General features: G+C 34.8%; 4 protein-coding genes across 4 annotated transcripts; 3 read left to right on the forward strand and 1 right to left on the reverse strand.

Moving 5' to 3' along the window:
• Positions 1 to 5,782: 5,782 nt before the first annotated feature.
• Positions 5,783 to 9,651, forward strand: LOC123213274 (TORTIFOLIA1-like protein 4). Its single transcript, XM_044632672.1, has 5 exons — positions 5,783 to 6,781; positions 7,068 to 7,176; positions 7,337 to 7,917; positions 8,311 to 8,816; positions 9,248 to 9,651. Exons 1-5 carry the CDS (start codon positions 5,960 to 5,962, stop codon positions 9,258 to 9,260), a joined length of 2,031 nt encoding a protein of 676 aa, XP_044488607.1. The 5' UTR covers positions 5,783 to 5,959; the 3' UTR covers positions 9,261 to 9,651.
• A 1,905-nt stretch (positions 9,652 to 11,556) lies between these two features.
• LOC123214494 (glycosyltransferase family 92 protein RCOM_0530710-like) lies at positions 11,557 to 14,045 on the forward strand. Its single transcript, XM_044634288.1, has one exon. The coding sequence runs from the start codon at positions 11,922 to 11,924 to the stop codon at positions 13,749 to 13,751; it is 1,830 nt and encodes a 609-aa protein (XP_044490223.1). The 5' UTR covers positions 11,557 to 11,921; the 3' UTR covers positions 13,752 to 14,045.
• Positions 14,046 to 17,012: 2,967 nt separating this feature from the next.
• Positions 17,013 to 18,233, reverse strand: LOC123214346 (protein COFACTOR ASSEMBLY OF COMPLEX C SUBUNIT B CCB4, chloroplastic-like). The gene is made up of 3 exons (XM_044634093.1): positions 18,117 to 18,233; positions 17,854 to 18,023; positions 17,013 to 17,460 (listed from the first exon to the last, which is right to left on the reverse strand). The coding sequence occupies exons 1-3, from the start codon at positions 18,231 to 18,233 to the stop codon at positions 17,316 to 17,318; spliced, it is 432 nt and encodes a 143-aa protein (XP_044490028.1). The 3' UTR covers positions 17,013 to 17,315.
• Positions 18,234 to 23,114: 4,881 nt separating this feature from the next.
• LOC123213142 (transcription factor MYB1R1) lies at positions 23,115 to 24,701 on the forward strand. The gene is made up of 3 exons (XM_044632510.1): positions 23,115 to 23,550; positions 23,642 to 23,850; positions 23,946 to 24,701. Exons 1-3 carry the CDS (start codon positions 23,280 to 23,282, stop codon positions 24,366 to 24,368), a joined length of 903 nt encoding a protein of 300 aa, XP_044488445.1. The 5' UTR covers positions 23,115 to 23,279; the 3' UTR covers positions 24,369 to 24,701.
• Positions 24,702 to 26,919: the final 2,218 nt, after the last annotated feature.

A 26,919-nucleotide genomic window follows, 5' to 3' on the forward strand; every position in this document is an offset into this window, starting at 1 on the left:
AAGAAGTGATAATTTCCGTGGTTGAAGTGAATCATGCTCAGCGTTTATCAGTATCCGGCTGCTAGACCACTCAAACAATGTCAAAAAGTTCTCTAGAAATATAATATTTGGAGGGGTTAAACTTATCCGTTGGACCAATTGAGTCGTCTAACCTTCAGTTTTGGCTCTGCAGCACCCTCTTTCTGACTAATGCTCTAATCAACATTTTATTGATGATATAAGAATGAACAGAATCAATAATTTTATCTTCTGCTTGAGAATGTGGTATTCAACGGTCCTGAATCATGGGCTAATGAAAAGCAAGTTCTAGAGACCATCATATTTATCTTTTTAACAGAAAATGGGTAGTCGATGTCAAATCCCTGCACAAACACCGTAAATGAATTCATTTATATTAAAAAAATGAAAGTAAGGGCGAATCAGATGGATAGGCCATCCACATAACGTCGAGCTGAAGTGGAATAATATCGGGCCTGACGAGGATGGGTCCATTAAATGAGTGTGTCTGTGACTGACGAGACAGTCAAAGGGAGTCAGAATGCCCTGGCTGCATTCCGTTAGGTGTTAAATGAGTCCAAATAAACAACAGAAAATTAACCTGTTTGTATATATACACACTGATACACCCAAGTTTTTATTAAAAAATAATTTTATAAATATATGAAAGAAGACTATATATTATAATGAAACAATCCACTGCCATTATCATGCCAGCACCTTCAGCTCCAATTCAAAAGATCATATGATTACTAATTAAGTACTATATAGAAAACAGAGAACAGAGCAGAAAGCTAATTCTTTTATCAGGAATTTGAAATAAAAAAGAGTTCACTATGAAGAAGCCAAATTTTAATATATAATTGTCATGCAGCTTCCATGTGGAATTATTAGGGCTTAGGATAATGCTAACTGCTATTTATTCCTTTACCTGCTCTTTGACCCAACTTGTGGAACAAAACTTGAAAGCATTATAAATTATAAGAACAATGATCATAAACTTTATCTATTTACTAAATCTTCTAAAAACGTAAATAGAAATTTTACTAATAAGATATAGTAAAGAAACTTTACATGATAAAATATCTCCTCATTAGTATATATTAGAATCATTTTATATTTCATTATGTATTTACATAAGAGAACAATCATACCCTAATTATCAAATCAATATCATGGTATTATAATATTCTATGGGAGTTATAATAAATACTTAAAACTGAAAGGTGTTAAGTGAAATTGTCTAAAACTCTAAGGATTAAGCAAAAATGTCCTCTATTTGGGAAATGACTAAACTGTCTTTATATATAAACCCCACATTTCCTATAGATTTATTCGGATCTCCCACGGGTCTCTCACGGATGCAACAAGTTTTCGTCTTTTCTGTCGATTTTTCATATTTTCAGATAACCGAAAATGACAAATAAGGATAGTATATCATCTCACTTCTTGTTTGAATCAATTTATTGTTTGGAGTATTGAAATTTGAGAGAGATTTTGAGGTTTGAATGTTTAGGGTTCTGATTTTGAACAATGCATAAAATGTTTTGATTCTTTGTTGTTTTGTTTGAATTTCTTGAGGGATTTTGTGTCATTGGATGTGTAGATTTAATTTGTGTTGACATTAGAGGTTGAAATGACAATTTTTGATTAAAAAATGGGTTAAATCTATCGGCGTTACAATAATCTCCCATGGGCGCCCGTGGGGTGGGAAGAAAATTTAGCGTTTTCAAAATTTTAGGGGGAGGGAGAGATCCACTGGGGTCCGTAGAAAATTTTACACTGAACCGTGGGGCAGTTCGGGAAAACCGTGGGTTGGGTGAGAATTAACTTTTTAAAAACTATACGGCTTGTAAGAGACAAACTTTGAACGACCATAACTTTTGACCTGAAAAGAGTTATGAGGCCTGTAATACATCAACATGAAGCTCATTTCGAGCTCTATAACGACACCAGTTTGTCTATTACACCCAATTTGGAGGCTCAAATAAAACTATTTCAGTGTGTATTATACAGTTTGTATGTTTTACCAAATTTATGATTTATGATTTTTATAATTTTGAGCTTGTTTGTGATCGAGTTAGACTTTTTTTATATGTAATTTTCAAATTTGATATTTGTCTTTTTAGTTTTGTGCTTTTCTAGACATGTTTTATGATGTAATTATGAAATTTTAGATCGATTTTTTGATTTTCTCGTTCCTAAGAATATGTAGTTTTCGAAATTCAAATATAATTTTTTAGATTTTCTAGTGATTTTTTTATTGTTGACATTCTAGGGTATTTTAATATATCTATTTATTTTTAACATGTTATTTAAATTCTTTATATATTGTGTAATATCAAAATGCCCTTATATTTTTTTAACATTTTATTTAACCCATAAATTATTATTAAATATCCAATACCCCTTTACATGATATACAAACTAGATTTAACAAATAAAAATAAGTTTTAAGTTAAGATTCATATAAATACTTTTTTTCACAAATTGATTTTTTTTTCGAATTCAGAAATACGAATTTTTTTCTTCCAAACAAACCTGTAATAATTGATATTAAGTAAAAATGAAAGTGAGAGTGAGTGTTTAAGTGATATGAGAATTGTATGTAATGAAAATGAGAGTGAGAGAGTTTATATAGATGTGGTGAAGGGTAATTTTGGTATTTTAAAAAAATTAGGGTATTTTTGCTTAGGAATAGAAAAAATAGACATTTTTACTTAATAAAAAAGTAAAATGATCATTTAATTTAATTTCTCTTATTCTATTATAAGTTTAACTAGAATATAAATAAATATTTAAAATCATATTTGATTTAAGAATACTCAGATATCATATTTGTATGTAATTTAACATCTATATCTTATAAACATGAAGGATCATCACAAAGTAGAGAGACGAAGAAAAAAGTTATACAAAGTTACGATATAACCCTATTATTCCCTATAGGCAACTAGTAACACAATTGTAGATGTAGACGCTTGAATTATAGGCCAAATAACTTATTTTGTCTTTATTATTCACTCATGTAATTTGAGTTGTATTTAATAATCAATATAGTAGATAATAAAGTTATTTACTTAATTTCGATTGTCATTATCTTAATTTATTTTGTGGAAGATTGGAAGTTATTGTTAACTAAAAACCTCAACAACATTATTTAATGGCCGCCGGAAGAAGCCGAGGCCACCCTTAAGAAGAAAGACCCACCCACCCACTTGCAGTACCATACAAGTTTGGGATAGGTCCTCCACCATGAACTCCTCTAGAATGTAAATTTTGATCATGGATCAAAGTCCTCTATTGACTTCATATTTAAATTATTAAGGTACATGATATTGAATAAAATTCATTGATTAATTATAAGAACGCAACGGAGAAGATAATCCTTACCCATTTTATTAAATTATCATGAAGGTTTCCCTCCGAGCATAGAGAGACCAAGGAAGGGCGACTATGTCTTACCAGAAAGCAGCACAGCAACTATTTCGTACTTCATTAATCTTGGATCCCACTAGTATCAATCATAAACTTCGTTTCTTAAATTCTAATAACATGTCAAATCACCATCTAGATGAAGGGTTACCTTCTTATTATCATGATGTCCTCGTTTGAAAAGATTAAATGCAATGTAAGATGCAAGAACATGAACCCCCACAGATAAATATCACATAAAATAAACAAATCAGATCAAATATAGCCGAGAGGATCATAACAGAGACTACTCCATTGGACCTAAAACCCAACTGATGATCACGTGGCAGTGGGCATCCATGGAGAGAATGTTTTTATAGGGAGATGCCATTGCCAATGGTCAGACTCTCGTAAATATAGTTTCATTTGCGATGCATGAAATGAAGCCAAAATAAAGAAAAGCCCATACACATTTCGCTTTCGTCTTCCCAACGCACTGAAGCTGCATGTGCAAGTGTCGCCTAACAAGGGAAACACACATGCCACACATAAAAACAATACTGAAGAAATTCGATGGTTTTAGTCATGTCTTTGCCTTCCCCATGTGCCATGCCCTATCAATCTAAGGACCAGCTTATCAATTGGCGTTTGCTTCTCAGTCAAACTACATATTCATGAAATGTACAACCCCAGTACTCAGCTTCCACATTTAAATCATTAATAATTCTGACATTTGCACCTCCCTTCCTCTTCTTGCCCATATTTATCTTTAATATACTCACCTCATTTCCATTCAACCCAAGGCTTTTGTCAGCTATTAAAATCCATACAGATATTAGCAAATTATTCTATCATTCATTTATTTTAAGATTTTTGTAATTTTTTAACAACATAAAGTGAATCTCAAGGGATAAAACTTGTTGACTTTGTAATGCTACGTACAACTAAAATTCATAAGCTTGTCATGTTTGTTGATGAGCTTCATTCAAATTGCAAGTGAAACAGTTGATATTTAGATTGGCGTCTTGTTGTGATATCTAGGCATCTAGCCAGCGGTGCTTTCGGTCTGATAACAACAACACGAACTCAAAAGCTGCCAAACCGCTTCTACAGAGTGTCACATAAACTCTAACTTTTTTTATGCCACCTTCTTTTGCCCTTCAAATTAGGGGATTTCTAATGATAACTCTTCTGTTTCTTTCTTCATGCATTAATCCTTTAATATCATTGTCTCTATACAGCCTAATTTCTCGGGGCATCTTTCTTCTTTTGTTTCCGTTTACCGATCTTTCAGTAAAAAATAAGTAGGCTGGTAGGTATAAAGATTTGATCTGAAAGGATATTTTCTCGATTATTAATCAGCGGGTGAAGGCTTATCTTTTGAATGATGATGGTAAATGTGATAACCAAGTTATTGGGCATGTAGTGTGAGTCAACCAAACACTACCCACCTCTACTTAAGCCTTTGGTTTTGAACGTGTCGATGCCAAAAGGAACCTCCGCATGATCTCCTCCACAAAGCACCTTCTCTGGTAACAGCAAAATGAGCTCATATCTGAGCTTTCTGATCAAGTTTGTTGACTCAGAAGCTCGCTTCGCTTTCTCTCTCCTGTCTGCTTCTTCATCAATGGCCCTTCAATATTCACGACCCGGATCCCAAATATATCTCTGATTCTCCTCTCTCTTTGTAGTCTGTTATCGATGAAGAAAATAGTAAATGCACATCATTAGGGCTATGAACTTCTGCCAATCTTAGAATAGACGTTGGAGTATGCACCATACTCTAAACATGGATAATTTGGGCTGTAAATGTATATGTTTTAATTAAAAAAGGGTCATTATTGATTAGGAAATTGGGTCACTATTGATGATTTACTTAGACACTGTGGAGATGGATTTCAACTGAAATTATAATGCAGATGGAGAAAATGGCATATTTTACACTTGTGACTTGTCAAACGCAGCATTAATGTTTGTGTTTTTACTAAAAATTTTAGATTCGGTTCATTGGATATCGATCCAATTCTGCTTCCCATCTCTCCTTCTTCCTTACCGTCACCGATTCAAATTTTCTTTATCATATAATTTTGATAATTGATATTGATCCAATGACTGCTCACAGCTTAATGTTGGTAACAAATAATAATGTTTTGTTGGCAAATAAAAATCGATAGTGTGTGAAATCACGTGGTCGCCCATGTGGCCTTTGATGCAAAACGATAAGTTTTGACAAATTACAATGCTTTCACATTATGGGAAAATTAGCTGGCTTCATTTTGCATTAAAATTAATAATATTAACAGTGTAATTACTCAACTAACCCCCCATGTCCCTCATTTAGCATAATTCTACTTATAATTCCATTTCACCGCGCTTTTCATTTTAGTTCCCAAAAACCGGTTTATCGGTTGAAATTTGCCAATCGATACCTCTCTCAGCCTCTCTCAAACGTTTAAAGCTTCCTTCAATTTCGTTTTTCACCGAAACGGTTCACTTGAACGCCAAGACTCTGAACCGAACGGAGTGTCGCACAATAATCAACGTCAAAATGTCTTCGCAAAAACGATCCTCTCCAACTCAGAGTCCACCTCCTCCTTCGGCTCAACATCTCAAACAACGAGTCATCACGTGCCTCAATAAACTTGCTGACCGCGACACACAGTCGTTAGCTACGATCGAGCTGGAGGCCATAGCCAAAACCTTAAGTCAAGAATCGTTCTCCTCGTTTATCAGCTGCTTACACAACACCGACTCGTCTTGCAAGTCTCCGGTTCGGAAACAATGCGTGAACCTTCTGACTTTGCTTTCTGAGTCACACGGAAACTCTCTCTCATCGCATCTCTCTAAAATGATCGCAACTGTCGTCCGCCGGTTACGGGACCCTGATTCTTCCGTGAGATCCGCATGCATTGTCGCAACGACTGCCATGTCATCACACATCACGAAACCATCGTTTTCGGTGGTGTCGAGACCGTTGATAGAGTTGATACTTGGAGAGCAGGACGCGAACTCGCAGGTCGGCGGAGCGATGTGTTTGTCGGCCGCGATAGAAGCGGCTGCGAATCCGGAAGTGGAGCAGTTGAAGAAGTTGTTGCCCAGACTGGGGAAGGTGGTGAAAAGCGAGGGGTCTAAAGCGAAAGCTGCGGTGTTGGGAGTGATTGGAAGTGTTGTTAAAGTTGGTGGAGCGAGAAACAAGGGAGTATTGGATTGGTTGGTGCCGTTTATTCGGGAGTTGTTGAGTTGTGATGATTGGGCCACCAGAAAGGCCGCTGCCGAGGTGTTGGGAAAGGTGGCTTTCGTTGATAAAGACGTAGCCTCAGAGTATAAAAACGCGTGTTTGATGTCACTCGAAAGGAGTAGATTTGATAAGGTAAAGCCGTAGACTCTGTTTGGTTACAAAGAAAATGGTTTTGAAAATAGGAGAAAATGTAATTATCAGTCGATTTATATGATTACAATTATTATAATTATTTTCGGTTTACTCAGAAACCAAATGGAAAGATTAGGAGTCTATATGAAAAAGATTCAAAAATAAAATAAAATAAAATTCTAACGTTTTTTCAGTTGAAATTATCAGAAACCAAACGGAGTGGTGATAGATTTAATTCTTCTTTAAATAATTTGGATCTGAATTCTGATTTTATATCGTAATACAGATAAAGATTGTTCGAGAGACTATGAATCGTACATTGGAGCTGTGGAAGGGGGTTCCTGATGATTCTGACAAGGTCTCCGCACCGTCTCAATCTAAATCTTCTTCGACGGGTAATGCTTTTATTTATTTATTGCTATTTAAATTTTACTGTTATCGGATAGAGGGACAAATTTCAAGAATTACTTGGCCAGTTTCAGTGATAAAGTCGGAGGTTTAAATCAAATTTTCTACTACATGATGCTATTTTCTGATATGATTATCTGGAGCCAGATGATGTTATTGGCGGTTGCTTTCCTTCTATCACTAAAAGTTTCCAAGATGCTGGTTTTAAAAGTCCACCACCAGAGAAAATGGTTCCCACTTGCAGTTCACCTTCATCAGATAGTTCGTATGGGACCATTGCCAAAAATGAAGTTACTTTGAGAAGTAGTAACAGGAGGTCAAGCACACCAAGGCTCCATAAATCGTCAGACGATAGAAAACCCTCTGATTGGAAAGTTGAAATTGCAGTACCACACTTTCCTTCCAAGGTGACTTGTGCAGATGATATCACCATATGTGATTCTTGTCATCCTGAATTACGAAAGAAGGGGAATAATGCAAATTCTTGGCCAGAAACCAAACGAGCACTCTTCAGCAAAACTCACAACAACAAATTTTATAAATTTGGTGGTTTCAGATTAGGTTCTAGGGTGGTCCCATGTCCCGATAATGAGAACTCAGATTATGTGGCCAGTGAAGGTACTGAAGAAGTTTATGAGGACCCAAAAGATGCTGAGGAACTCTCTATGGTCCGTGAACAACTTCTTCAGATTGAAAACCAGCAGTCCAGTCTATTGGACCTTCTTCAGGTGACTTACTGCTGTTATTCCCTGTAAGGTTTTGCTGTTATAAGTCAAACAATTTTTCTTTGGGCTCTCATATATATTTCAAATGAGATAAAGCAGCTTTACATGTGTAATTTTGTTAGAAGTATTCCATGTTGCCTTTCGGCTAAAACATTTCCCCTGTGGACTTCCCTTGTAGAGATTAATCACTTTCCATTGGTTAATATTTCTTCATCCATATGTTTTCTCAAGCAGTTGTTCCTTGAACAAGTTGATTGCTTTAATTATTTTTTGGTTAGTTTTTTTATAGGATTCTCGTCCATACTCCTTCATTGCTATATTAACACCATTTTCTTTTTGTAGTTAATGCACCCTATGAATTTACTGTTATGTTTTTTCAATTTTACTTGAATTCAGAGATTCATTGGGAGCTCCCAGAGTGGGATAAATTCTCTAGAGACACGTGTACAAGGCTTGGAGATGGCTCTGGATAAAATGTCATACGATTTGGCATTATCAAGTGGAATGATCCCAAACAAAAAATATGCAGAAAACACATGCTGCAAATTGCCTGGCACAGAATTTTTGAGTTCTAAGTTTTGGAGGAGGACAGAAGGTCGGTTTTCCACCTTAAGGTTGACTTCGTCTGGGAATATGGAATGCTTCCGTGCCATACATAACACTGCCGACACTGAAACATACAACAGAGATAACGGAAAATTACAGCACCTACATGGAGGTGGTTATTTTTTGAACTCATTGTCAGATTTGCATGGCCTAAGGGAGACATCTGGGTTCCATTCAAATAGAACCATGAAGAACATCATCCATGAGTCTGAGAGGTGGCAAGGTTGCAGAGTTGATGGCCTTGATGGAGCTTCTCCATTTTCTGTTTCTAAAACCCAAGTGAATATAAATAGGAGGTAATTGGATATCTTATTATTATGCTCACCGCATATCTTGCTGATTACTCTGCTAGTGTAGTTTAGGGCATTAGCCCTTTCATATATTCATTCTACCTATAATTCCTTGAGAAAATTCTGGCATGGACATTGGCTATTGGTCCAGGCAATGAACTTAGAATTTTATTACTGTCAATGAAGCTCAAATTAACATAAATTCTAGCCAACCATATTTCCTATCATTGTTATTTATCTATTAATTATGATACTACCCCAACTTACTAGTGGTCTATATTTGTATTTCAAGGAAGTCTAGATAATTTCTATTGACTTTTATTCCCAACATATCCTGATGCTTATTACTAAGCTTAGTTTCATGGATTGCTCAGTTTGACTATGAAATCTGTTTTTGAAGATCAATTTTGGTGATTGCTGTCTTTTTTCTGCGTCAGATTATCTACTTAAATGGAACAGAAGTTATGTTTCACCACTTGGGTTTAGCAGAGACAACATCTTTGGAGCTGGATGAGGATTGACGAAAGGTATGAAAATGGAGCATTAAATCAAGAAAATGATACAAAAATGAAACCAACCTTGTGAAGTCAGGCTTCGAGGTGCCTGCAGGTAAAGTCTCATTTGATTCAGCTTTTTGGTTATTACTCGTCTATTTGATCCAATCTTTTGGTTAATTAAATAAGAGTAGAATTTATAATTTTAGATCCTTGTCTTAGAGGCAGCAATTTCTTTCCAGAGCAAGTCGACCCAATATTATCATTCTGGCATAAGTTATGCAATTGGTGAAAGAAAAGTTTGCCTTGTACATAAATAAAGCTCACGCATTACTTTTGGCTTGTCATTCATTGCTTCTGTCTTTAAAAATTCTTCCATTTCTTGCTTCTCTCTAAAGGGAGGAAGTAATGGACGATAAATCGTATGTGAATAGGGCTGAGGGCATGTTCTCGTTTCAAGGAATCCCCGTGTAAGCTCATTCGTAGTTGAGGGTCAGGGCACGGCAAGTACAAATTATAATCTGTCACTCTCCCTTGGCTTGGCACATTCACAAATGAAAAGCCAATTGCGTTTTCCCAAATGTTTTAAACAAAAATACCTCAATTTCAAATGAAATGAAATATTTATCAACAAACAACAACGAATAAATGTTATTGTTGGCTTCTTCTCGTTGAAGCAATTGTGATTGTTAATTTCTTTATATTAACAAAAGTTACAAAAATGAAGAGCTCTATTATGGCCGTAGAAATTTTGGAGACCGGAAAGTTTTCAATCGTTTATTTAAAACAACTCAGACATTTGGTGTGGGATTGAAATTACAATAGAAGATGATATGAATTGTCTTTAACCAAAATTAGAACAAGAAACCGTCCCAAAGTTACAGGGTCAGTTTGGAAGGTTTGGGAATGATAGTTACAGCCAGGAACTGTTCCACCCAAGATTTAGAGTAAACTTTATTTTTCATCCGTTAATTATAAAAAAATTTAAATATTTATCGTTTTATTAAATTTTTATGTTATTATAAAAAATGAAATTATTGTTGAATAAAAATATTTTTTTTAAAAATTTATCACATTTTCATCTCTTATATTTAAAAACTAACAAAGTTTTTTTATTCAAAGTTTAAAAAATTTATATTTTCCTAAGGTTTTTGTAACAACTATTGGTAGTTAGAAATAATAACATTCTTTCTTTTTTTTGGTTTCTCTCTCAGTTATGTTTTATTTTCGTACATTCTTTCTTTCACTGGTCAATATATGATGAGATTGAGTTTTAAGTCTCTTTTTTGCACAAATAAGAGATCTAAGTCTCTTTATGTGTTGGTAAGTGAGATGAGAGAGAAGGGGATCGATGATAATTAGAAATAGATCATAATTGAGAGAGAAATAGGAAGAGAGGGAGAGCCCTACCGTTTTTAACTATCGGTAGCATACTGAAAAAATATTAATTTTTTAAACCTTGAACGAGGAAAAATAGGGTAAATTATTACTTTCTAAAACGGGGAGGGGGTGCAGCTGCAGTATATTAATCTTTCTTGTAATGGAAATGGAAGATTGCGAAAATTAATATTTATTTTTAATCTCTGCCCACATTAATTGTCAGAAGCTTCGCTGTAAGAGCAGGAAGAATAAAGTATTTAAGGTCAGTACTAATATGGAATAAAAAAATAAGCATTGGAATCTCGATAACACTCATCGGTAGCTGAAAGCATTTAGAAGAAATTTCGTTGCAGAATATATAACTCCTCCTAGTTTCTGTTTTAGCTTACTAGGAAAATTCGTCTTGTTATTCATTGGTCCAACAACACCAACCCTCTTTGAAAAAAACACCATACGAAAGTAGGCATAAAATAAGGACCTTCCGCAAACAAAAGTCACTATCACCAATTAGTTGTAGTTGTTTGACCCATTTAAATTTTTTAAGTTAAATAGTTAATTTTTAAATTATAAATTAAAAACGTATCTTACAAGTGAGTATGCTATTATTTATGAAATTGTCCCAAGAAAAAGCAAAAGCAACCTACGTACTTTTTAATTACCTCTAACTAAATTACCGTAAAAGTATGAGTATAATTTTTATATATAATTTTATACATAAATTAAAAAATATTTTTATTAAATATTAATTTATTTTTAATTATTTAATTATATAATAATATATTATTATTTATTCATATAACGTTTCCTGACAAATAAATCGATAAAATCTCTACATCTCATTTTCTCACCGTCTCACGCAACAACGTAGAAAACAAAATAAAAACTCCACCTCAACTCACGACTTTTAGCCATAATACCTCTCGCTTTAATATTATTCACCAGTAGCGTACAGCGCTATAGTCAGTAAACTACAACAATAATGGTAGGATTATTCACCAGCTCTTTGCTCTACGGTAATTGGTCAGCCCCTTCACGGCAGCCATAAACGCCTTCTACGCTTTTTTCGATAGACTTGATTGATAAAAAGCTGTCGGCACCAGATCTCTTGCTTGTTCCACTTTTTCTGTACTCAACTTAAATTCTGACAACAGATCTCACCTCACATCTTTTAACTTCTTCTACTTCTTCTTCTTCTTCTTCTTCCTCCTTTCAGCTCCAACCTTCAACATTTTTACACATGGATTCTGAGCAGAGGCGTAAACGAAAGCGTGTCTACAGACCATACTCACGCGCCCAGTACTTGTCTGTAAGGTCTCTAATCTTGTGTTGTTCTTTCCTTGTGTTTTTGTTGTGCTTGTCTTCAGATCGGTTACCGATTCGAGCGGTGTCGTTTAAGCCTGTTTTGAGTGTGCCTACTATTTCGCTTTTGCCGAGCAATTCAGTACAGGATTCTTTCAATCGTAGATTTAAGTTGTTTCCTTTAGCAGTAGATGAGAGAGTGTTGTTTCCTGACCACCTTTTGTTAATGGTGTCTAAGAAAATTGCTCCTACTCAGACTTTGGATTGTATTTACTATAAAAGCTTGAATTCTTCAGAAGAAGCGACTGTGAAAATAAAGCCTTTGTTGTCTATTGATGAATATGATGAGTTTAGATGGGTGGCGAGGTGCCCACTTCCGCCTGTCAATTATTCAGCCATTGTTGATTTGAAGCGGCAGGAAGTTGTGGCTGGCCGTGGTTGGTCTTTGAGGCGCAATGAGACGGTTCATTCCTGGAAGAAAATGGCTTATGCAGCTGTATTGGATGGAAAGACAGTGCTTGTGTTTGTTAAAGGATTAAATCTTCGTCCCCATAAAGAGTCTGATCATACCCTTCTTCGATGCCAGTTTGCTTTAGGAAGTGGGGGAAAAAATGAAGGATTTGTGCTAATGACTGATGCAGTTGCTGCTGCACAAGAAGTTGTCAGGTGTTTATTGCCGCGTAGTATAAGGCAAAATCCAAGTAGGGCTCAAGGAATTCGAGTTACAGTTGTTCGTGTTAATTCGAATGGGCGAGCTCTGGGTGTAGGAGATCGGAGGTCTATGGTTTCTGTGGCCAGAATTCGAAGTTCCAGACTCTACGGGCAGAGGCGACATCAGAGAATTTACAAAGACTATGTTCCGATCCCGTCTGTGGCAAAAATTTACAATTCCAATTACTACCAGCTGAAGAAGAATAAGAGGAAGTATGAGCTTTGTGTGTGTACCATGCTGTGGAATCAGGCGTCTTCTATAAGAGAGTGGATTATGTACCATTCTTGGCTTGGGGTTGAACGCTGGTTCATCTATGATAACAACAGTGATGATGGCATTCAAGATGTGGTTAAAGAGCTCAACCTGCAAAATTATAATGTCAGTAGGCACAACTGGCCATGGATTAAAACCCAGGAAGCAGGTTTTTCGCATTGTGCTTTAAGAGCAAGAAATGAATGCAAGTGGGTGGGGTTCTTTGATGTTGATGAGTTTTTCTACTTTCCTCGTGATCATAGAAGGGGGCTTCCAGGACAAAATTCACTACAATCTTTGGTTGCTAATGTTTCATCTTCAAAGACAGTTGCAGAGATTAGAACTTCATGTCATAGCTTCGGGCCATCTGGCTTGAGCTCGCATCCGGTGGAAGGTGTGACCGTAGGCTACAGTTGCCGGCTTCAAAGCCCAGAGCGGCATAAGTCTATCGTTCGCCCAGATTTGCTCAATGCTAACCTTCTCAATGTGGTGCATCACTTTCGCCTGCAAGCAGGTTATAGGTACATGAATATGCCTGAAAACATTGCTGTGATAAACCACTATAAATATCAGGTCTGGGAAACTTTTAGAGCCAAGTTTTACAGAAGAGTTGCTACCTATGTTGTTGATTGGCAAGAGAACCAAAACACAGGGTCAAAGGACAGGGCTCCAGGGTTAGGGACCAAAGCAATTGAACCTCCGAATTGGCGGCTACAGTTCTGTGAAGTTTGGGACACCGGCCTCAGAGACTTTGTCTTGGCTAACTTTGCTGATCCCGCCACTGGATCCCTGCCCTGGGAATGAGAAATACGCATACGGGTGCTTGCAGTTTGGTGCCCCTGTAAAACAGAGGAATCACACGAGAAGCTATATTCATTCTTTTCATTATTTTTTTACCCATTCTGTATCTTAATATTTTGGTTTCTATAGGGTGAGAAAATATAGGGCCTTACACTTTGTAAATTCATGACAGCAAGAGATGATTTTTTTTTTTTTTTAAAATTTTGCCCTATGTTTGTTATGCTTATTGACAGATTTATTGATTCATGTCTCCTGTCTGGTTTGTATTAAAAGGTACTGAAGGATACCTTAATCCAATTGGGATCATCTATCATGTTCACTTGTTTTCGGCATATGACATATTACGTTACGGAAAAGTACCTGGGAAATTCAGAAAATATCAAAGTTTACGTTAAAAAAATGTGAAACATGACATAATATGATATCAATATCAATATATAACTTTCCAAAGCAGGTCAAAAGAAGCCCTTACAAGAAAAAAATAAAAAGAATCTTCTCATTACTGCAAACAGAAGGGATGACTTCTTCCATCTAAGTTTTTAAGATGCATATTACTTGTAAAAAAGTGCTACTCAATTGCCTTACAGGGGAGTAACAAAAAAGAGAGATTATAAGTATGAGAGTAAAAGTTCAAATTTAACGACTATATTTCAAGATTAAATTTTTGACTTACCTAATGTATTGATTTTGCTTGCCCTAGTTGCAATATCAGACTCAACATTCAAAAAAGATATCTACCATAACTCAATAATCAGGAAACAAAGGACAACATCAGATTGGCAGAGACAAACTTGATCTCTATTATTAGGGAAGAAAAAGATAAAAATACCTCACGAGAGAATGTGATAAACTCCACACTGAAAGCATTTAGAATGGGAAGATAGGACAATAAATACCATGATTAATCCATCAAGCCTGCCAAGGTTGAAAGCATTATGGCACAACAATGCTCACATTCCTTTCTGCTCAAGTCTAATAGTTCAATTTACTATTCTTTATTTCCCAAATAGCTAATTCTTTTGCAGAGATATAATTAGACGACCTGCCATAATGAAGGCCACCTAGCATGACATCTAGATAGGTTGCAATAATTTTCCCTCCTAAAACCTGACATCTAGAAATGAAGAATTGTTATTTGCCATTAAATTTATCTATTCAATTTCTTTAGTTCATTTCAGTTTAATTCGGCAGCAAAAACAGAAATCAGAATAGACAGTCATGTTCATGTGCCAAGGGGAAAAACTTTGAAGTTATCAAATTTTCAGTTGATATGGGAAAAAAATTGATGATCAGTTGGCCAAATGTCTTTGCCCTCCTTTCAAACACATACGACACCAGAAAGCATAATGGTTAGGTAATCATTATTGATGATACTTTCAAATCATGAATTTGAATCCCAGAGACAAAAGGAAAGGAGAAAATAAATTGGAAACTACAATAATTTCATAATTTGGAAACTTGGAAGTATTAAAAGTGTGAAAAACTACCTTATAGAAGGCTACAGCAAATGTTAGCTCCATTTTGTGATTACTTTGTTCTAATCACTTTGAAATGCCTTCATCCACAACCAAAGGAACTATATTTGAATATTTTGTTAGTGTAGCATACAGCTTCTCTCCAATGAATGCAATCAAGACTAAATGTGGAAGAAAGTTTTAAACATAAATTATAGGGAAAAGAAAAGATTTTGAGTCATTACTGCTTGACCCTTAAACCCACAACAAAGAAAATGATAGCATGCTGCATGCCCAATTGATTAATCGACAGGGTAATCAACAATAACTAGAGGCAGTTCACAGTTAATGATTTTGCCACCAAAAATATAAGTTAGTTTCAGTAGAAACCATCTAACAAAGACAGTAGAAAAAGGCAGGACATCCTAACAAAGTTAGTTCACTTTAAATTTATTAAGTATGAGGATTGATGTTATTCAAGAAAAAGGGCAGTGGATATTCAATGCCTTCTCTCTAAAGAGAAAATAGAGTGATTAATACCAAAATATACATGGAGCAAAATGAGAACCACTTGACTTTTAGGTGAACCGGCCTAAATACCAGCTACCAAGACATCAATGATGCTAAGACAAAAATTGAAAGTTGTTGATGCGAGAAAAAGAAGACAAAGTTACTTAAGTATCGATTCAAACCTTATAAAAATAAATGTTCATTGGATAAATGACACATATGAAAATTTAAGAGTTGAGAAGGTGTCTCCACCAATTATTGCAAGTCTTTTGTCTCCAAGTGGCTGTAGGATCACTGCCTAACGAAGTGAAAATTGCTTCAGCAATCTAGTTTTGTTTCATTGTGCTAAGAGTATCACAATTGATGAATATAGACATGGATTCACATAGAATATAGTTAAAGTTTTTAAGAATGAGAAACACAACAACATTTTGACCTCAAAAAAGCAAAGGAAAAGCAATTTTCAAGTTTCTAGCGAGCATCAACTAGTTAATAGAATATGGGAGGGAAATTTACAGATTAAAGGATTAGCAAACTAAACATTTTACTAGAAACATAGATTGAATTTATTGAGTCTCAATTCTCGAATAAAGATGAAAGGAAAGTCAACTTATTCAGAGACAAGTAAGCATGATAACCTGTTTATTTGAAGGCAAAAAGGGTAATTTGGACCTACCACAATAGAGAAATAGGATGGTTAAGTAACTCTCTGCAAAGAAGATATAAAAGATGTTCATACTGATAAAAATTTTCTTTGACATGCATCTTCTTAAGATTATAACATGGTAAACTAGTTAAAATAAATAATCTTAAGAAGATGCATGTCAAAACTAAAGAGAACCTGGTTGACAATCTTTTACTAAATAAATAATCTTCTTCAGGTGCTCCAGATCTCATAACACTTTGATAGACAGATCCTTTGGAAGGCAAGTGGGCAACTAGTATGTTTTTAGTAAGTCCAAACTAAAGAGAACCTGTTGACTGAAAATACTAAAACAATAAATAAATAATGAAAACTTTAGAACTTGCATTATTTCTTAACAATGCCAGAGACAGGAAAATCCTTCACATAATAATTTCAAGTCATTCTGATTGATTTTTGCATCTTTTTCTGTGACTCCTTTCAATGATGCAAAAGAAAAGTAAAACCTCCATAATTTGACAAACGCAAGAAATATCAATAGCCAATCTACTAAAAAAACTCATCTAATATTGTCTCCCTATCAGACTCTATGTGAGCTTGTGTGTCTTAAATAGAAAAGTTAAAAGCATATGTGGAGCAGTCAGCACATTAATGGACTTTGGCTGGATCGACAACCATACAAGACCAGTTAATAATATATTGGTCACAACCAAAGCAATGGTCAATAAACCCACTCTGGCTTGTGAACTGTAAAGAAAATTAAAATTGCATAAATTCATACATAACATACTCTGATCACGAGAGTCGTGTATCTTTCAGTAACACTCAGTACCGACAAAAAGCAGATAATTTGTTTCTTTGGAAAAAAAAAAAAAAAGAAACAGAATAAAAAGAAATCAGAACAAGAGAACTCTTGGTACTTGTTTCTGTAAAATTTTCCATGACAGCCACTCCTCCACGTTAATTTTTTGACTTACCAAAAAAAATAAATAAATCAATTGGAGCATGAATGAGCTCAAATCTATAGTTTCCACCCTTCATATCCCAATTGTTCAACATTTCATGGAACGAAGTTGAGCATGCAAATTTCTCATAATCTACGCTACTGTAACATAAAGAGTAAATTGTATTAGAAAGCATTTTATACACAATCGCCATAAATTACTTATTTATGAACACAAGAACACATGAAACTTAAGAAATGCATTTGCTTTGTAGTTTTCTCTCCAAAACTAGTTTAAATTCCAAAAAACGATAAAATAAACGTTTTCAGTGATTTCTACAGCATTGTATCCAAGTTATACCAGAGAATTCCTAACTACAATTATAATTCTTTACAGATTTTCGGATCATAAAATGCAAGTGTCTTTGTTCAAAAGAATTGGGTGAAACTGACCAACAGTCAATGGCGTGAAACAGTTACGGCGTTTTCGCAAACAGTGTCAGATGTAGATAAACAATTGCTATAGTTGAAAGACGGAAGATAAACAGACATTACCTACTGGCATCAGCCACGGGAGCTATATCCGAAACGGTTCCGTTGAAGAGCACAGCCAAGAGGGACACTCCTCTCACATAAATTGGCAGGCTCCGAATAATGTCGTCGTTGTTCGTTGAGCAATCGGCTGCCCAATCTTTACTCGGCTTTGGTCCTTGGTAACTTTTTTTCTGTTCGAAAAATCAAATAAAAAATTGTGCATTAATGATAAAATTTTCAGCAGAATCAAAGAAGAGAAAATGACTTGTGATTGATTTGTGAACCTGTGATTGTAAATTTGCTGAAGCCCTGATGAAGCGCGGGAAATCACGGTTATTCCGAGGGAAGGAGCGTTTGAGGTTCCATGGAACGGTGGTGTAGAATATAATTCCCGCTTCCATTGAATTGAATTTGGTCTTTTTTGTTTCTTTTCAAATTTAGAGATAAGTCCATATCTGGAGGGAAACATTTAAAGAAACCTCAATATGAGATTCAATTAAAAAAAATTCACTACCATTAAATCTTTCACCTACAATCTTCCATCAATAAAACTCTTGATTTACTTCTCCAGCTACTCTTTCCTTCATTTCAATTACCTCCGCTCTAAACGCGGACAAACCAAGTCCAATATTCATGCCAGTGTCACTTAACTTATTCCACAACTTCATGACAAGAGTAGAGAGTACAATAAAGAGAGACATAAGAGATCGTCATTTCGATTTGTTCATATGAATTTCAGGAATGAAATTTTAATAGAGGAGTAAACGTAATACCCATAGATATATAGAAATGTCATTCCAGTCATTTTGCATTAGACTTGAGTTTATAGTAATGCGTGAGCATGAAAAATGTGGTTAAGTTAAACAGACTATGAATATAAGCTGATGAATGGTTGTGTAAGAAAGTAAATAAATACTCATTAATTATTTGTTTGATAGATAAATTAAGGCCAAATGACTATTTCCCACCTAAGGTTTGATGTTTTCTTAAGTTTCCACCCTTTAACTATGGAAACACCAAACACTCACCTATGGCCGGATAGATTTAATAAAACTCTAACGGTGGCAAGGGTAAAATCATCATTTTCTCTATAATATTAAAAATAAACTTAAATAGAATCTATTTTGCCCCTCTAAACTTTAAAAACTAAAATTTTCCTCCAACCTAAGTTTTAAAAAATCACAGTTTCACCCTAGGGTTATTTTTTGAAATCTCCGGCGACATCTCCGGCTCCATTGCCGACGATCTCTCCCTCCCGAAACATCCTCTCCTTCCGACGATCTCTTTCCTCCCATTTGGACCCCCCATCGGAGTCGGAGAAGCCGTGGAAGACGAAGTTCTTCATCTTCCTAGTCGTCGTCGTCTTCATCTTCCAACTGCGATCAGGCTTAATCTTCCAACTACGATGAAGAAAACTGCGATCGTCGTCGTTAGATAAGTCGTCTGGGAAGACGATTTCTCTTCCCAGACGACTTATCTCTGCGTCGGATGAGTAGTGCAAGAGTTTAGGGCTGCCGTCGGTGAAAGAGAAACCGTCGGGAGGGGAAGACGGCCGGTGATGGCGCCAGAGAGATAAACCCCAGGGGAGAAATGCGATATTTTCAAACCCTAGGGGGGAAAATGTGATATTTTTAAACTTAGCTTAGGGAAAAAATGTTAGTTTTTAAACTTTTAGGGGGAAAAATGAGATAAAATTTATCACCGTTAGAGTTTTGTTAAATCTAACTGGTCATAAGTGGGTGTTTGGTGTTTCCATAGTTAAAGGATAGAAACTTGAGAAATCATCAAACCTTGGGTGGGAAATAGTCGTTTGGCCATAAATTAATTATGATATGTTATTTCAAACAGGATAGAACAGTTGTTCTAAGATCAGAAACAGTCATCTCTCAGAAATGGTCTCCCAAAAAATGAGCACAGGTGCGGCTGCCCAACGGGACTAAGTTCCATGCTGTTTCTAATTCTGTGATCAAATTAGTGATCATGTAAGCTTTGGGATTGCGTTAAATTCGAGTCAATGTAATTCAAGTTCAGATTAGGTCCCATTGATTTAAGGTTCCCAGTTCCCTCATCTTCTAACACAGTGCTTGCACAGTTGCACCATAACCGAGATCAGATTAAAGAGTCAACATCTTTGTATTGCTGGTAAAACAGGGGCGGTTTTCTCGGTAAAATTTCCTGGGCTTTTTATATGTCTACAAGCCCACCACTCCATTAGCACAGGCCGTCCGTTAATAAAGTACGAAGCACGTGGCTGAATTTAAACGGTAGCATTAAATGTGATGGGATTCTATCTTTTGTCCAATCTTGTTCGCCAGTCCCCAGACACTATCTCGTCAAAAATTGAACTGCTAAGGTCCTAAGGATTCTCTCATTTACTTTTGTATTTGTCCTTTTTGGAAAAAACAAACAAAAACCATGTAATATTATTAGCCCGTACAAATTTTCAAACCTTATCATAAATATATTTAAAAAAACAAATTTCAAAAATTCCGTACTGGCCACCCATGTTAGGCATTGAACACGAAAACTCTTACCATGTGACGATATAGCTGATTCAAAGCTTACGTTTTTAGGCGAAAGGATTTATTTCCACCCAATGGATCTTTTTATCTTATGTTAAAATCTCATATATTTATTTACTAATAATTTTAAATATAATGTTATTAATTTATTTATAATATTAAAAAAACTAAAATTTAATCTTTTTTTTTTTAAATTTTGAAAACTAATTTTTTTTTTAATTCAAGTTTTAAAAAATGATAATTTTCTTTTAAGATTTAATTTTCAAATCTTTGATATCAAATCCGACATTCAAGCTTTTTTTATTTAAAAATTTAGACAACATCGATTAATATCGAAAATAATTTTCAATTTCATCGAAAAGATAAAGACGAGCTCGTATTTGTCAAGAAGAAAATATTTTGTCTTTTCTAATGAAATATCGTCTCTTGTTAGATTTAAGACTGTCGATCGGAAGAGAAAATTGTGAAAGAGAGATTGTCAAAGAAAGAGAAAGGAGATGTCATTAGAGAAGCACCGGAGATCGCATTGAATTTTGAAAACCAAACCTTATGAGAAAAATATTATTTTTTAAAATTTGATATATAGAAAAAATTATTATTTTTAAAGATTTAGAGAATGAAAAAAATAAAAATATAAGAGATTAAAGTCTTATTAATTTTAATTATTTATAAATAAATAAATAATTTTTTAAAATTAAAAAATAAAAACTTAACATCAGAAAATATTTTGAGTAAGGAATAGTTCTTTGGCCTAATTTTATACGACCAAACTCCGGCGATCAACCAAAATTCGATTAAGATAAAAAAGGGATTTGGCATAATGGAAGAAGAGAAAAAACGAATAAATAAGTGTGAAGTGAATGGCTAAACTGGAGAAAAGTAGCCGCCACAAAAATATCGTGTGAATCGAAATTGGTCTTGCAATCGATTGCTTGCCAAGAAAGTACGACAACGGGACAAGACAAAGGCCCTTACAACAAGACAAATTATTAAAAAAATTAGAATAAAAGTTTGAAAAGCATCTGCGCAAGAAGGCACACGTGCTTCCCTGTTTTTATTGTTCCTAATTTACTATCCTGCTTTGCTATTCACAAAACAGTCCTCCAGCACACAGGATTACAAGTAATTTTAATATACGATTTTACTTTTGTCAAATAAGGTTATGAAATCATTTTGACCCAAAAAAGAGTTTATTTATACGGCCAACCAACTTGTTTCCATCACATGTTTATTTCGTTCCCAAGTTGTTATTATTTAATTTTATTTATTTTTTTACTTATTTATAAATCGTTAAATTTATTAATTTAAAAAATAAAATTATTATTCTATCTATAATATTAATAATAAACTAAAATTTTATCTTATTTTTTTAACTCTAAAAAATAATAATTTTTCTTCAAAATAAGATTTATAAAATAATATTTTTTCTATTAAAGTTTACTCTTCAATCTCCGAACATGTCTTTGACGTCATCTTCAATAGCCTCTCCCTCCGAATGCATTTTGTCTCTCATATGGTTGGCAATTCAAGCCAAAAGATGAGAAAGACTCTCGTCTTTCCAATTCGAATTGTTGGTCGAAGGAGAGAGAGGCGAGGGAAGACGAGAAATCTTCCTAGCTTGAATCATTGATAAAAGAAGGGAGAGATAGTTGAAGGGACAGAATGCATTCGGAGGAAAAGACCATTGGAGACGGGGTTGAAAAAGTAATCAAAAATTGAAAAATAAACCCTATAAGAAAAAATATTGATTTTTAACCATTGATTTGAAAAAAAAAATATTTTGCAAGGTTTAGAAAAAATAAAATTTTAAATTAATAAATTTAATAAATTTAAATTGTTTATAAATAAATAAAAAATTAAATAATTAAAATCTGTAGGTAAAAATAAATCCTTTGAACTATTTATATTAAAAAATATTTAATTGTTAACTGGCGAATAAAAGGGTGGACTTTGAGGTCTTACATATCAAAGAGGGGTGATTACTCTACGTGTCTCATTCAGAGAAAAAGTAAAAAAAAAAAAGGCACACCAGCAAGTTGGAACTGTCAAAAATTGCTTTAATCAATAAATTTAAAAAAAAAAAAAAAAGCATCCACTAGGACCAGCAAGCACCACATAGAAAGGTTGAGATTAAGTGAAGAGATTTGGAAAGTAGATCGTGTAGTCGACGCGTGGGCTCCATTTCCCCTTATCCTTCACACCCACCACACCCACATCAGATGACATCAAGCATACACAAACCAAATCACCCGAATATGCCAATTTGACGGTAGAGAATACACTTTCTTTCTCCACCATCTTTTTTTTTTTTAATTTTCATTGTTTTTTATTATATAACTATTTCACTAATTCTCTACGTAACTTTCCATTCATTATCCCCAATTTTTCTTTTTTCTTTTTTTTATAAGCAAGAATCTCATTTAAATTAATTTTCTTTTGGGTTAAACCAAACAATAAAACAAATTTTAAATTTAATCATCAATTTTATAATTATTAAAATTAAGAATTTAATTTTAAAATATTATAGGAAAAAATTTAAATTTAAATTTTTCAATATATAAAGCCTTTTTTTAATGACTCAAATTATGTTTGAGCTTCCACACGCAAGAGACTTCTTTCCTTTGATCATATCGTTGCAAGGTACAACAAATTGAACGGTAATGATTTATGATCCGCAAAGGTGAATTTGATCTAAATTAAGTGGACCACACAGGAACACAAACAAAACCCTAAATACTATATCTGCGAAAAATAAGAGGGTTCTAGCGTTTTTTGACTATATATGATTAGGCATTCTCACGAAAAGGCGTTTGTTTCTATTAATTTCTCTTATTGCATGGACTAAGAGAGATTAGATTGTGCTTTTCCTCTCATATTTCTCTTTCCTGAAAACGTTGATAATAGTTGGTATTCTATATAGCAAACATGTCTCGGAGCTGCTCGCAGTGTGGTAACAACGGCCACAACTCACGCACCTGCTCCGAGGCAGGTGGTGGTGGTGGTGGCAGCGGGGAGAATAATCAAAATGGAATCATGTTGTTTGGTGTACGAGTCACCGAGGCTGACTCCTTCAGGAAAAGTGTTAGCATGAACAATCTTTCTCAATATGATCAGCCTCAAGATTCTAACGCTGATACTGGCTATGTCTCCGACGACGTCGTTCACGCTTCTGGCCGGAGCCGTGAGCGCAAGAGAGGTACTTTTCAATAGCTTAAGATCCGTTCAACTGTAAATTTTTCTTTAAAATATATTTTACCGAAATTGATTTTTGTGTGTGAATTTTATAGGTGTTCCGTGGACGGAGGAAGAGCACAGATTATTCTTGTTAGGTTTACAGAAAGTTGGAAAAGGAGATTGGAGAGGAATCTCTAGGAACTTTGTGAAGACACGTACACCTACTCAAGTTGCTAGCCACGCCCAGAAGTATTTCCTCCGCCGTTTTAATCAGAATAGGCGGCGCCGCAGATCTAGTCTTTTTGACATCACAACCGACTCGGTAAATTTAGTCTCAATAAATCCATTTTTTAATTATATTTAATCTTTTGTCTTTTGTAGTTTCTTAGGTTTATTATTATTGTTATTGATCTGCAGTTCACGGGTACTTCAATGGAAGAAGATCGAGCTCAACCAGAAACGGTAACAGTGCCACAGCCAAAGCAACTGGGAGCATTTCCTCTGTCAACTTATTCAGTGAAGCTTGCTCCAGTAGTCTTACCGGTGACAGGAGAAAACTCGATGGAGAATCTAACTTTAGGCCCAAGCAGCAACCAGCAGAGAACAATAACAAAACCCATCCGCCCAATACCGATTCTTCCGGTGCCTCCATCTTCAAACATGGCTGATCTTAACTTGAGCCAGAAAGCCAGGCAAACCCAAATAGAGCCTTTGCCTCTGTCACTGAAACTCTCAGCACCATCGTCATCATCTTCCGATGAGAAGTCGGCTCCAAAGACGTCACACTCTTCTGCTTTTCAGGCCATGTCAAGTGGTGATAGCATTATTAGTGTTGCTTAAAGAATATGATCGGTGATGTAAAGGTTGAATTTGGTAAAATAATTAAAGATAAAATTATTGGATCAATGAAGGATATGAAAAGATTAGGTAATTAAATTATAAATTAGCTGATTCCTTGTTTGTACAGTTAGAGCGAGAGAGAAGGGCTGTCATTATCGTTGTGGGGATTCTTATTTGGTGGTCTAGTTTCTTTAGCTGTGAAATGATAGAGAATCAGGAACTCTGCGTTGTTGTGTATGAAACTTCAACAAGGGAAAATATCTGAAATTCCCGGATTCTATTTATTTATGTGATGCCTATTTCTATGATATATAATTACTATACTTGTGTTAATTATGAAGAAGAATTATTCATTTGAACTTGGAGAAATTAGATTAATGGCTAATGCTTTGTTGGTTGTTGGGGATCTTGTGATTCTTCTCTAAGTTATATAGTTGTGGTAGGTATAAAAATGGTCAAAACTTGTGATTTTAAAAGCCAATTTGGTTGGATGAATTTCTTTTTAAATCAGGAGGAAGCCAAATCGAACTGTGATACTTGATTAGTTTACTGTAATTATAGTTCCATTCCGTGGGACAACAATGACACCGTCTCAATTCATAGCTTTAATATGAAGGCCTAAGGTTTACATTGCAAAGGTCAATAGACACGGATAGAAAAAGTAGGTTGTATTCTATCTTAAACTAATTGGGTTAACTTTTTTTTTTCACAAAGATATCTTTATTCACTTGTACAGTTCAAATTTTAAGCTTTCACGAGACAATCTTTTACTGTCTGTCACCACTAAAACTACCTTTAGAGGTCAACAATTGTAAAGTTTCCCTGCTTATGTCTTGAATTGAATGATGCAGTGTGCAAGTCGTTGGGGGTTGGCTAGTTTCAAGCCTAGCTTATGAAACTTAAAAAAGTATCAAATCCAAATCTTTTTTTGTGTGGTTGTAGTGGAAGCTTCTAGACAACAATTAAACTAACTTACCTTTGTCCTAGGCAGTCAAATAAATTGAAACATGCGATGCCGCACCTTATAAATGCAGTTCTGTTTTTGCCCAATACGTGAAAACAAAAAACTCCTGTACAGACGAAGAATATATTTTTGAAAACGTTTTTAGTGCTTTCTTCTTATTCGTTTTGCAAGAACAATTAATAATCATAATAAATAAATTTAAAAAAAAAAACCCTGTAACACCTTATCAAGATTGATTGAAATGTCATTCACTTTTTTATACAGATGTGCAGACTGCAAAAACTTTTAGGGTGTAATTAAAATTAATAATTTATATCTAATTAAATAACAAAATCTCTCAAGTGAATAATGGGGTAAGATTAAAATGATTTTTTTTTCCTAATTTCAAAGCTAAATGGATGTAATTGTTGAATATGTCCACGAGGGCAAAGACCACCAAGTGCATTTGCTCATCTTTTGTCACCCCTACGGATGGAGTGTCCCCAAGAAAGAGACCAACCCCAGCTGCCCTCCGGGAGAAAGCCATGACACGCGGCAAGCCAACAGTGGGCAAGACACTTTCTTTGCAGGTGGTACACACGTCACTTCCACAGGAAGCCTTTAACCACCCCATAAAAAGAGGATTATAGTTCTTCGGACGTGAGAGGGATAAACTCGTGGCCCCTTCCTATCACATTATAATTCCACGTGTCCCATTTTTAATGGTTAGGCTCCAGGAGAATCACCAGCCTTATCATCCTCTCTAAGACACGTAGATAAATCCAGCAATATGGAAATATAAGGTAAAAGGTTCACTCACTTCAAGGTAAGTCCATATTTTTTAATCTAAGAATTAGCGTTTGTATCTTCTTCTTTGACCGCATTAATCTGCTGACTTCAGCGTTGGCGCCGACTTCAGCCTCTAACCTTCTCCTTTTCTTTCATTTACAGAGAATTCACACCAGGAACTTCCACAGAGGCGCCCACCGCCAAGACATCATTGGACCACCATCAAGCTACCGTCATTTCATCAACTTCAAGCCACATTTACCGGTTAATATTCATGGTAATTTTGGGCGTTTAACATTTTTATTGATATTTTTTACACATGTCATTAATTGTATATTCTCGTATACATGATAGCTATATTATTAAAAATTATGAAAGTCAAAATAAAATACAGACATAGCAATTAACGACAACTATGTTATTACATTGTGTTTTTCATAGTAATTAAAAATTTTATTTTTACGAATAAATTAAAAATAACTAAATTAATTAAATATTTGAAAGAATTGATGTCCACTATGTCTATTATTTATATTTGTTGTGCAATAATGCTCTCTTGAAGAAAAAGTAGAGGAACTGCATTAAAAAATTAAAGAAAAAAATCAGCATACAATGATTAGAAATGGCACGGGGGGATGAGGCTGAATTCCTCGCCCCTATTACAACTAGGTTCTAGTTAAAACGAGTTTAAGATTAAATTCAATTCAATTCAATTTAAAAAAAATCAAGTTTAAACTCAAACTCACTGAGTTCACCTAAAAGTTATTCAAAATTATATTCCACTCCATTATTATCTTTTAAACTTGGCATTCTCTTCTA

Source organism: Mangifera indica, chromosome 4 (assembly GCF_011075055.1).
Source record: "Mangifera indica cultivar Alphonso chromosome 4, CATAS_Mindica_2.1, whole genome shotgun sequence".
Taxonomy (NCBI): domain Eukaryota; kingdom Viridiplantae; phylum Streptophyta; class Magnoliopsida; order Sapindales; family Anacardiaceae; genus Mangifera; species Mangifera indica.